Raw genomic sequence first — 12,373 nt, forward strand, 5'->3', positions numbered from 1 at the left:
GCCTAAAATGTTCTCTTTATTATTAATGAAGTTCTCAGTGTAAAATTCAGATCTGAGGTGTAGTGACTCAAGTTTTCCCAGGACTAACACTGGTGACTCACCATCTGTCCCACAGTGTCCATTACAGAGCGTGACATTTTATCCTTACATCATACCGCTGTGCGCCGCAGTGTCCCAGGACACCCCACCAACGTGCTCACTGTAAACCTTTAATCATTCAGGAATTAGTCTTCATTATGGGGTCCTACTAATTAATCTTTAATTGCAGTGATGGAATGTGGGGGTGGGGAAAGATGAGAGGAGGAGGGGGACTATAAAAATAATGAAGATTTGATATGTATATTTACTAAGATAAACGTAATTACTACGCATAACAAACACGCCAATAAGAAAGAAAATACGGTCTCCCTTTGTTCACTTCCAGACTGTTCAATGCTTTCCAGGGCAGAGCTGCTGCTTTCCTATAATAGAAGAAAACAGTGGTCAAAAGAGTTTCATAGATGTAACATAAAATAATATTCGATTATTTTTTTTTATCGGTACTGGGGATCCAGCTCACGACCACCTGCTTGCAAGGCAGGTGCTTATGCCGCTGAGTAAAACATCCTCACTGCTGTCCCAGGGCTTCTGATAGCAACCAACCTTCTACCGGAAGTATGCTGGGGGTGCTCCTTGGCCCTCAGTACCTACCTCGAAAGCCGCCTCCCACAGGAAGCCCTTCCTGATTCCCACAGGGAGAGCCCCTGCTGCCAGCAAGCTCTTTGTAAAATGTTTCTGATTTGTAGCATTCTCTGTGTCCAGTCCTCAGGACTGGGAGCTTCTCCAGAGGACAGAGCCTTATCTGTCCCTGTACTCCAGCACTCAGCGAGTCCTGCCTGAACAAGTAGGTAGATAGCTGAATGGATGCTGGCACCTTCACCCTTCACCTGCTGGAGCTTTGAGACTATGCAGAGTTAGAAGAAGGAGCCAGAGCTGAGAGCAGGCTCCTGGAGTGGTGCCCACACTGCTGCACGGAGGGGCACAGACCGTGGAGACTGCACACAGAGTCTCACACTCAGGCCACCCCACAGCCCATCAGCTGCTGCCCCAGGGAAATTCCCAGAAACAGGAAAACTCCAGACTGCTCCTGGGTTCCAGAGAGCATGCCAAGGCCCTAGCTGCCCATGGAAATCCTGTGAGACCACATTTCCCAGCAACACAGAAGCCAGTCTCCCGATCCTCCAGGGCAGGAAGAGCACTCAGGCCATATCACCACGTCCCACGACGGCCCAGGGAGAGGGTGTGTGCCCAAGGTCACACAGCAGTCGCAAGGCAGGACTGGAGCAAGCCCACCTCCTATGGGGCAGCTGCTCCCAGAAGCATCCAGGCATTGGCAGGGGTGACAAATTCCAGGGGCCCCACGGAGAGACAGCAGCCTGGGCAGCAAGGGGCAAGCCTGTCCCTGGTGGTGGCTGGGGAGTGCCAGGCCAACATCCACGCACGGGGCTGCAGGCCAGCGGCAGCCCCCTTTAAGGAGCGCTCGGTCTTCCAGAAGTACTGCGGTCTTAATTTTAGCTTGGAGGCCTGCCATGGCAGCTTTACCCAGAGGCAGGCTGGAGTTATGTGGGACAGCTGTCCGCCGGCATGCTGGGTGGGGCCTGGTAGCCGTAGGGCACAAGTCTGGGGACCCTGAACTGCTCTTCCTGCCCCAAGGATTTTTCACCCCACCGGCTGCAAGGCTCAGACCTCTGCCACCCCCGGCGACAGCTCTATGATGATGGCGGAAGGGCACACAGACTTGGAGGCCCAGATCGTCAAGGACATTCACTTTAAGGAGATCGACCTGGTGAACAGGGATCCCAAGAACATTAACGAAGACATCGTCAAGGTAGGCTCTACAGCCCAGGTGGGTGGCACCCCGTCCACTTCCTCTCAGTCCTCAGGCAAATGAGCAAAGGCTTGTAAACTCCAATTTTAGCATAAACAGGAGCAAAAACTGAGGTGCACGTACAGCCCAAGTACTGCCTGGGCGGTGGGAAAGCAAGGCTCAGAAATGCCTCCCTGGCCCAGGGCAGAGGTGCCGGCTCTGGCCTGGCCTCAGGCATGGCCCCTGCCCCGGAGGAATGGGAACTGGTGTTAACTCAGGCTGTTTTCCATACTAGGAGGCCGCCGTGGCTCTGGGGTGGGTTGCAGGTTCATCTCTGGCCGGCAGCTCCCAACAAGGGCTGGCGGCCACTTGACTGGACTTTTGCTCCCCAGGGCACTCACTGCCCAGGGTCTGTCCCTGGCCTGTGGGCCTCACCCAGCTCCCTCCTCACAGCAGGTCTGGTGCCCACACCGGGCACAGCAGGTAGTAAATAGACTACTTTTTAAGAGCAGCTTTAGTTTAGGGCCCCAGAACTGGAGTGCTCAGACCTGCCCAGCTTCAGGGAGCAACCCTAAAGCCCCTGCCTGATGCCAGGCCTCTCCTTACCCAGCACAGGAGCAGCCAGGCTGCCCCAGGCCCACACCCTTAACCCAGGAGCCAGGGGTCCTTCTAAAGGCAACCTCTCAGAGCAGTTCCCCAGCCTCCAACAGGGCCAGCTCTGGAGTAGTAGTGACCCAGGTGGGTGGCTGGGCCAGGACCTCAGACCAGCACCATCCCGCAGGAATGCGGTGTTTTTTACATTAACAGTGGCACAGTCATTTATTAGGACTGTATACAAAGCATAAACTGGTGCAGCACCTTTCTGCATGATACTCACATGATGATTTATTTTCATGTATTGATTTTTTTCCTCTTTGTGGTACTAGAGAGGGAGCCCAGGGCCTTACTTGTGACAGCAAACGTCCAGCCCTGAGCTTTCCTTCCAGCCCAAAAGTTACCTTTTTAGTAAATAGATTTCTTTTTTAGAGCAGCTTTAGTTTAAGTTAATAAAAAGTTGAACATAAAGAAGGTAGCTTCCCTACATATTCAGCTGCCCTGGAATTTTAATCCAGCAGCCACATTTTAAAAAGGAGACTCAGCCAGGTGTGGTACATGCTGTAATTCTGGCTAGTTGAGTGGCTGAGGCAGGATGATCATGTATTTCAGGCTACTGTGGGCAACTTAGCCTGTTTGAAAACTTTAAAAGTGCTGGCGGAGTAACCCTCAAACCACCAAAAGAAGAAAAAACAAGGTAAATCAAACAGACAAAATTATTTATCACTAGCTTAACCATAACTACCCAGACTAGTGTAGCTTCAACATATTACTGACAGAAAGTTTTATCAGTGAACAATTGTACCATCTTTCTTCACCTTCAAAACCCAGTAAGGTTATCGTGCTGCCCGTACTTAATTTGGACTCCAAATTTCATTTGAAACCGTGCTGTGTATTTAGAGGCCATAAAATGTATAGCTGAAGATAAATTTGCATGCCCAAACTGTCCCAAGCATTATTAAAAGTTTTCCAGCAATGGAACCGAATATCTACTTTATGCTGTAATTAAAATTAAATGGGGTTTAGAATTCAGAGGCACAAACCACATCTGAAGCACACCGAGCCGGCGGTCACTGGACTGGACAGGCGGCCCAGGGCCCTGGCACTGAGCCCCAGGCTTCCTCTGTCCGGGGCGCCTCTCCCAAGAAGAAGACTAATAATCGTGCTAGGCGGATTCCACCTGCCACGACGGGGCTCCTGCCCCTCCTCCTGCCTGCCTTGCTACCCATCAGAACACACCCTGTCCTCCTCGTGGCTAAAGCTCCTCTGCCTTCAGGGCCCAGCTCAAAATCCACCTCCTCCTGGAAGCCCTCCCTCCCCCCGTCCTCCACGCCCCTCTCCTGGGAGCCCCTCAGCCGCAGTTCATGCTGTCTGGGTCCTGTGTCACAGCAGTGAGAGCTGCAGGAGGACACCAGGAAGCAAGCTTCTCAAACTGTTGCCCACTGTCTAAAAGTGAGACAGCGCCAGTGTGGTTTCCACAGCGAGGTCTGGCAGGCGTGGTCCTGGACTCAGCTTCAGCAGACCTGATTTCAAATTCAGACTCTTTCACCTAAAAACAACACAGGAGCTGTCACCTCCACCCCCTTCTATATAGTCATATCACTGAACTCCTCAGGGAGCTGAGCCTCAGAGCATCCATGTGCCACAGCAGGTCAGGGAGGATGGGACGGGGTGGGACAGGAGCTTGCCGACACACAGCCAAGCTGTGAGAAAAGTGAGCTGCACAGGGACCACAGGGTCTTGCAGCTGGGGCCACAGAACTGAGCTGTGGGCACCTGGGGATGGATGTGAGGAGTCCTCAGGAGAACACGGTCCCAGGGAGACCCCAATTGGTGGTGCACACAGAGGAGACTCTGGGTCATACTGAGCCAGAAGGGAGCCAGGTCCAGGCTCCAGGCCCAGATTATAATCCAAAGAGACAGAAGCATAATGTCTGGCTTTTGCAGCCTTTTTGGGACTGAGAAGAGTCCTCTCCTGATGGCCTTGTGGCCATGAGCTGCAGAAAAAAAGCTCCCACCAGCCAAGGCAAAGTTCCTGCAAATGAATTTGTCAAGAAGAGACTGTTAATATGGCATTGGGTGGGTGTTCTTTGGTTTGTAGAGTTACTTGATGTTTTCTCTTTATTTTGTTTTCAGTGAGCCAGAAATGAAAAGTTTAGGAATATAGAACATAGATCCTAAAGCAGCATAAGACAAATAGAACCAATAGAATAGCCAGCTTCAGGGTAACTTTGGGCTTTGGATATAGTCTGATAGAGGAATGGCGGGCTAGAAGGCACTGGAGGGCCTGCTGCACAGGACAGCCTTCTGCTGGCCCTGGGAGACGGTCAGCAGAAGGACAAAGGGAAGGGAGAGAGGCCTGGGAGAAACAGGGCCAGACAGGGACCAGAACAGTGCCCGAGTGGATGGCGGCCTCATGCTGGCAGTAGGGTCTTTGTGAGCCAGGAGAGTGACACAGAATGGACCCAGCTACAGGGACCCTGGCTCTGACACTTACTTGCTGTGGGCTCTGGGAAAGCTCCTTCCTCTGGACCAGAGCCACTGGGACATAGAGAGGCAGGGTGGACAAGTGGGAAATGCCATCCCCTCTGTCTCCAGCTGCTAAGACTTCACTCCACAAAGCCGAGGGAGAAGAGCAAGAAACAGACCCACTGTGTTCACGGCTCTGACCCTACAGAGAGAGGTGCTATACTTGGCGCTGCCCTTGAACTCAGGGTGGTAAATGAATGTCAAAGGCAGAGAGAGAGAGAGAGAGAGAGAGAGAGAGACCTGCATTTAAACTGTAGTCTTCTACCATGGGGCCAGGCACAGAGCAGAGCAGAAGGTCTTGGAGCTGGAGTGCACACCCCACACCCTTTCCCACCAGCCATCATGGCCAGTAGACCCTCAGACTCTCACGGAGCACCTGCTGTGTGCAGGCAAGGTGTCTCGGAGGAGAAGGCGTGAGCTGCTCGGGCGCTGCACCAGGCTTGGCAGGAAGTGAATGCGTGGCCAGCTCTGGGCTTCCCAGCATGCCTGTGGGCACCCTAAGGATCCCTCCTTCACTCCCAGGTTATGGAGGCTCCAGCCCCTCCTGCATGCATGCCTCAGGGCACCAGCCCCACCTGTCATTTGTGTGAGAGAGAAATAACAGAGGGTGACAGTCTAGTTCTGCACACCCCTGCTCCCAGTTTGGGCAGATTTGCAATAGCCTGGTGCGGACAGATGAAACTGACCTCGTACCTCCACTTGAAGAGAATCCAGCTTAACGGAGATGATGGCCAAGAAGAAGGAGGTCACACAGGGAAGGTGCTAATCTAAGCGAGTGCCAAGTGGAGCGCTGCAGGAGGAGGAAGTTCCTTTCTGAGAAAAGGAGAGCCAAGTCCATGTGAAGACAATGTCCAAGTTGTATTTGTAAAATGAGGAAAATGAAAAATGTGGGGTGGAGAAACAGGTTTTCCAAGAAGAAAGGGAACAGGCAGAGGTGTGGAGGTTTTTTGCAACACTCACAGAATATTGGCAGAGCTGGTGACCGTCGCCTTTGTGTATTCCTGTTACCCCTCCTCACGCGCACAGCAGACATTACTAATCTATCTCAGCATGTCTCCAGGAAGCCAGGCCCCGTCAGCGGCTCAGAGCTGACACAACAGATGTAACCTCTTTGCTACTCTGATTGCAGAGCTGAGGAAGGAAAATAGGACCTGAAAGGCAATTTGTGAGGAGAGAACACGAAGAAAGGCAGAGACTGAGTCGCAGAGACTCGTACAACCCACTGGTCGCCCCACAGTGCAGTGCTTTCCTTTGGGAATGCCTTATCCTCACCAGTGACCCCTAGAACACACTGCACAGGACTCATTCTCACTGAGGTATTGTGATTATTGTCGTGGGAACTTGTGGGAATCGACTGGTCTGGATATTTTCAAATGGTGGCCCACTTTCCTGGGATACTCGTTGCAGGATCTTAGCCCCCTAAAACTTCTTAGGCAGCGGAGTTGGAATGTTCTGTACGCTCATGCTCTAGGATCATGAATAAGTCTACCTTGGCACATAGAAGCCATATCTGGAGCCCAGAGTTGTCACCTGCTTTCCCTAAAGACTCAGCATATCAGTTACGGATTGCTGCATAACAAATTTCCCCAACAGCCATTCAAGGCTGCTGAAGCTCCACAGGCCTCACGGGGGCTCTCTCACAGCTGCAGTCACATGGTAGCTGAGGCTCGAATGCCTCTGCAGGCTCCACTGAGCTGACACATGCAAGGTGGCTCAGGGCATCATGCAAGATGGTACCAGGGCATTGGCACTGGAAAGGAGCAAGAAAGGAGGAGGTCCGGCCGGGCCCTTGTGCTCTAGCAGCTTTGGGCCTCTTTTTGCTCATGACTTCTCCGCCAGAGCCAGGTGGCAGTGGAGCCTTAGAGCAGGCTCCTAACACCTCTGGCCTCTTGAACATAGCATAAAACTGAACTTCAAACGTGGTGGCTCAGGACTCCGAAAAGCAGAAACTGTCAACCTTCTCAAGGTTTCATTCTGACACTGCCACAGCGGTCCCTGTGGCCCACTGTGGTGGCTACAGTGAGTCCTACTGCAGGCCCAGATTCAGGAGGGCCTGGGACAACCACATATACCAACATTAAGAGGCAAGACTCCCTGAGGTCGTCTCACCCACCACAAGTAGTGAGCAGCTGAGAACCCCACCCAGGGCCACAGCCCCGCTGCCAGCTGCCCTGCAGAGGGAGGCAAGAGGAAGCAGGGCCCAGCCAGAGCACAAGAGCCAGGTCCCCCAGGGGAAGGTGCTGTTCTGAAGCTGCTTCCAGGTCCCTCCCACGAAGGCAGTTCTCCTCACGCTGCAGCCTGCAGGTAGCCCAGGCCACCCTGAGAGTGCCTGCCATCGCCTGTCCCTGTTCAGGGCCTCACACGCCGCTGGGTACTGGCCCCTCTGATAACAGAGGCACAGAGACTAAGGGAGACTCGGACATATGCTGTGACGTCGGACTGATTAGGATTCACCCTCATCGGCCCTTGGTGCAGTAAGACACCGGATATTGACCAGAACTGGCATTTATGAGGACTAAATGCTCTAGGGTGTTACTCTGGTTACCTCAGATTTTATGGAATTTTATTATTATTATTATTTCCATGCCTAATAAAGGAAGCAAAGCTTTGCCATTGTTAACCCATTTGTGTATGTATCACCTTAGCTTAGCTTCTAATTTCATAGGATCAGTGGTTCTCAGGGTACCTGGGGAAAGGATTGGTTTTACTACTAGTATTTCAATCCACTGTGCACTAGTACTTTAGTAAAATACAATAAAAATTAATTACTGGGGGAAATAAATTGAAAATAGTCATGTCAATATAAGTCTCATTTTTTACTATTATTATTAGAAGTGAAATTACTGTATCAAATTGAAGGCTTGAAAGACTTTGCTCTCGAATGCTGTACTCACCTGGTCAGGAAAAGGACGGAGGAGACACTCACTGTGGACAGCCTTTTAAGTAGCCAGTTTGTAGGCAAGGAAACAGTCCAGCGAATTTCAGCCACTTGCTCAAGTCGTTTGACTGTACAGTTAACTCTGTGCCCCTAAGGATCTTGTAACCCCCTCTGGGTAGAGCGGAACAACCACCACCACAATAAAATCCCCAAACAAAGAGAAAACCCAGCCCAAGCCAACCTACAAGCAAAACTCCAGGAGCCCAGGAAGGGAAAGCACAATGCCCCAGTGGCACAGTGACTCAGTGACTAAGCAGACAGAAACTGAGTGGCTGCCCCCAGGTGGAAGTCCCATCTGAGCTGTCCAGGGTCCTAGACACCCAGGGCCTGCCCCACCCAAGACTCTGGGGAAGTGTTTTGGACAGAAGTGGCCGCTGCCCTCCCCCACATCCTCCCACACCCCTGTGCCCTGTCGGGAGCTGCAGCGTGGGCTGACTGGTTCCCATTCACCAGCTGCTTTTCTTGACGTTCCAAAAATAGATAAGCCAGAAAAGGGGACACCAACTGAATAAATAGTCGTGGCGTCCCCTTGCTGCCCTCCTGTCCCTCTCCCAGCTGTATATAAAGCTGGTGCTAAACTGCTAAATTAAGGCCCCCAGCTCCTGCCTCTGAGAAAAACACTATCTCCTCTCTGCTTCTGGAAAGGAATTAAGGGATGAAATCACTGTTTACTTGTTGTGGCCATGGCTAGACTTTCTCAGTGCTCAACCCGAACTAGGGGAGCAGTTGTCTGCCTCCTCCCAGCAGGGCGCGGGCCTCAGGAAGCGTGCTCTCTGATTCAGAAAAATCAGTGCGGTTTCCCTGTGCTCAGAACCCAAAGGCAATCCTTGGAATTGGTTCGAATGCCAGCGCCAACAGCTTTTGTGAAGAAATCATCGTTGAAAGAACAGATAGATCCTTGGGGTGGATTTATTACCACAAGCAGAAAATGAGAGAAAGGAGGATTCCACCTGTCTTATCAGCTCAAATGAGACCCAGAGGCAAACATTTATGACTAGGTAGGCTAAAGAATCATTCTACTTAGGCTCTGAAGTGTCGGTAGAATTTCAGAGATATATTTTCATAGGAACTTTAGAGCATTTGAACAAATAACTATCAACGATGTGTCAGGCATTGTACGAAGGTCTCCCCAGGAGCTACCAGCCTAAAATTCAGGAGCTTCTCTATAACTGTTTGTTTGTTTGGATGGATGAATGAATGGGTGGATACATAGAAAGGAAGATGGCTGGCCAATCAGATAGATGGGATAGATTAGTGGGTAGGTAGAAATATGGATGGTTAGAAATAGACTGGGTGTGTGGGTGGATGGATGATGGACGGATAGAAAAGAGAACGGGTAGATGGGTGGATAGATGGTTACTTGGATGGGCAGATGAATATATATTTGTATTTAAGTCCAGTGATTATCTTTTCCACTTCCCACACGAGCCCCGGTCACATCTTCAGTGGGATGTGGTGACAAGTTGTGAATGCCCCTGTTCCCTGCGGTGACAAAGCTGGCTGGCGGAGGTGGAGGCAGAAGGCCTGAGATTGCTGCAGGGCTGGGGCCAGGAAAGGAACTCGGCCTCCCTTGCAGGCTGGGCCACTCGGGTCTAGATACCTCTGCAGCCGGGGAGGTTCATCACCGGGGTAGACCTCACTTACTATGGCCAGAGCAGCTCCAGCCCACGCACCTCTGTCCACACTGCTGAGACAATGTACCAGGCTCCACCATGTCCTCACTCGGCCTTGCCGCTGCTCCTCCTAACCCAGCCAGATCTGACCACAGCACTCCCTGCATAGCAGCCTCCCGAGGTCTCATGCACTGGGTTGCCAGCTGCTCCTTCTGGCCTCACACTGGCATCTCTGGGCTTGCACCTGGCCTCCTGGGGACCACACTGTACTGTTCATGAATTCCCAGTGGTTTCTCTCCACGGGCTTTTCTAGCTGGTCACCTGCAGACGTCAGTTTCCTGATGTCTTCCTCCGGAAGAGCTTCTAATGCTCCCCACCCATCTGAACTAACCTTCCTTCTTGGGGGCACAAATACCTTGTTGCTCTCCAAGCCTCCCCAGTACAACTACCTGCTGGGCCCACCACCATCATACACATGGGTGCTCAATTGATTTTCATGGGATGAGGATGATTGTTCAGCTCTTCTAGGATCACAACCTAACAGAATTTGGGAGCTATAGCAAATATGGTACTGCCTCAGTTCACAAACAAGTCAGTTTATAAACAAAAACATTTGGCAAAATTTAGTTTTCATTCACAAACTTCAGTGGGAGGCAAACACAAATGAAGCCATTTTCCCCAAATCACAAGACAAATTAAGTTTGTAAAGTGAGACGCCACTCACCTGAGTTGGTTGGCTCAGGAAAGGAATTTATTTTGGTTCATCCTTTTAGGATTTGATTGGCCTGCTGTTTTGGGGCTTATGTCGAGGCAGTCACATAATGAGACAGAGCAAAGCTGTTCACTTTTGTGGGCAGGGAAGAGAGACACAGAAGTGGGCCAGGTCCCCATAGTCCCCTGTCAATGACAAGACCCCCCACTCCACCTCCCAGTAGCACCCCGCTGGGTGTCAGGCCTCACACTAGTTTCCAGTAAGAGCCCTAACTTACTGCTGGCCTGATGCAAGGCACTCACTTTGAGGCCTGCTTATCCATCCATGGATGAGGAGGTTGGTGAGCTCTCCACTGTACCCTGCCATTCTAGGGGGTTAAACAGCCAGGCAGATGACCAGTCATATCACCCCCATCCCTAGGGGTGTGTGGGAAGTGCAAGGTCCCAACCCACCCAGAGCTACTGAGTCAGAGCCTTCCGTGGATGGGGTCCAGCCCTCTGGGCTTATCCTGCCCCCAAGGGGTTCTGATGCACATAGCAGAAGCTGGGGAGTGTGGCATGCTGTGGGTGACCATTGCCCTTCCTGCTCCTGCAGGTGGACTTTGAAGATGTGATCGCAGAGCCTGTGGGCACCTACAGCTTTGACGGCGTGTGGAAGGTGAGCTACACCACCTTCACTGTCTCCAAGTACTGGTGCTACCGGCTGCTGTCCACGCTGCTGGGCGTCCCACTGGCCCTGCTCTGGGGCTTCTTGTTTGCCTGCATCTCCTTCTGCCACATCTGGGCAGTGGTGCCGTGCATCAAGAGCTACCTGATCGAGATCCAGTGCATCAGCCACATCTACTCACTCTGCATCCGCACCTTCTGCAACCCGCTGTTTGCGGCCATGGGCCAGCTCTGCAGCAGCATCAAGGTGATGCTGCGGAAGGAGGTCTAAAGTCAGGAGGTGGGAGATGGGGTGGCGGGGCGGGATCAGGCCAGGCAGCCCTGCTACCATTCCATGGAGGGCAGGAGAGAGCAGGAGAGCTCTTTCTCCTTAGAGACTGCTCCATTCCTCGCCCCCAACATGGGGGTACACCATGTAGGGGAGCTGGAAGATAACCCAGCCTGGCCTCCCAGGCAGCACCATGGCCCTCACTCTGCATGCCCAGGAGCAGCCTGGGTCAGAAGACGTGTACTACGAGGCAGCTACTGCAAGTCTTTGTGTCCATGTGTACTGTGACCAGCAGGGGCTCCCACAGTCCACACACGCCCAGGAAAGTGACCAGTGACTGTGGGTGTGAGAAAGGGACCCCAATAAAGGTTTCAGCTGCATGGGCAGGAGGTGTCTTGTCTGTTTGTGGTGTCCTGATTCCCTCCGAAAGCCCAGCTCACTGTCCCGGGAAGGAAGCAGGTCCGGCTGCTCGGTCCTTTCCCAGGCAAAAGGAGGTCCAGGATCGAGCACGCTTCTCCTTAGACTGTACTTGCTGCTACTCACCCTTCCTCACCGGGAGATTGTCTTCAAACGGTTTCTGCTCACCTTGAGCCAGAAAATGGGCACCAACAGAAGAAATCCTGTGAGCTGGCGGGGTGGGGCACTCTGTGGATATTGGGTGCGGGCCCTGGCCTCAGACCCCTCCGGACCTCCCTTGCAGACACTGAGCCCTGGACGTGTATGGCCCTGCCCCCGGGCACGTTTCCTATCAGCCCGAGGAGGTGTGCTGACAGCACACAGCCCAGTGCACACGTGTGTGCCCTCCAGGGAAAGACAGAAAGTGAGGAGGTCCCACTTATCATCTCTAAAAGCGAAAAACATAGAAACCTAGCATCTCACATCTCCAGGGCTAGTTTCCCAAGGGTGCCACCCAGAACAGATTCTCCAATAGAAAAAGTTGGGAGGGGTTAGCCTCCAATGGCTAAATTTGTTTGGAAATATTGTATATTTCTTTGGAGAGCTTCAGTGAACACTAGCACAGTAAAGGCTCTGTGAAGTTCTATAGTAAAGAAAACAGCTCAGGTCATGCACCCTTCATCATATTGGATGCTTTTCTTTCTTCTTTTTCTTTTCTTCTTTCTTTCTTTCTTTCTCATGCAACACCAATTTAAGACTTATGAAACAAAAAGTCCAAGGCATTTCTCGGGGTCTGGAGGGCCATCATCTCTT

At 52.0% G+C, this 12,373-nt stretch overlaps 1 protein-coding gene across 1 annotated transcript; it reads left to right on the forward strand.

Moving 5' to 3' along the window:
* Window positions 1-1,468: 1,468 nt before the first annotated feature.
* On the forward strand, window positions 1,469-11,550 carry Cav3 (caveolin 3). The gene is made up of 2 exons (XM_003464096.4): window positions 1,469-1,867; window positions 10,826-11,550. The coding sequence occupies exons 1-2, from the start codon at window positions 1,751-1,753 to the stop codon at window positions 11,165-11,167; spliced, it is 459 nt and encodes a 152-aa protein (XP_003464144.2). The 5' UTR covers window positions 1,469-1,750; the 3' UTR covers window positions 11,168-11,550.
* The last annotated feature ends 823 nt before the right edge of the window (window positions 11,551-12,373 follow it).

The sequence above is a fragment of the Cavia porcellus genome, unplaced genomic scaffold (assembly GCF_034190915.1).
Source record: "Cavia porcellus strain 051 isolate PalLab524CR breed Dunkin Hartley unplaced genomic scaffold, mCavPor4.1 scaffold_15, whole genome shotgun sequence".
Taxonomy (NCBI): Eukaryota; Metazoa; Chordata; class Mammalia; order Rodentia; family Caviidae; genus Cavia; species Cavia porcellus.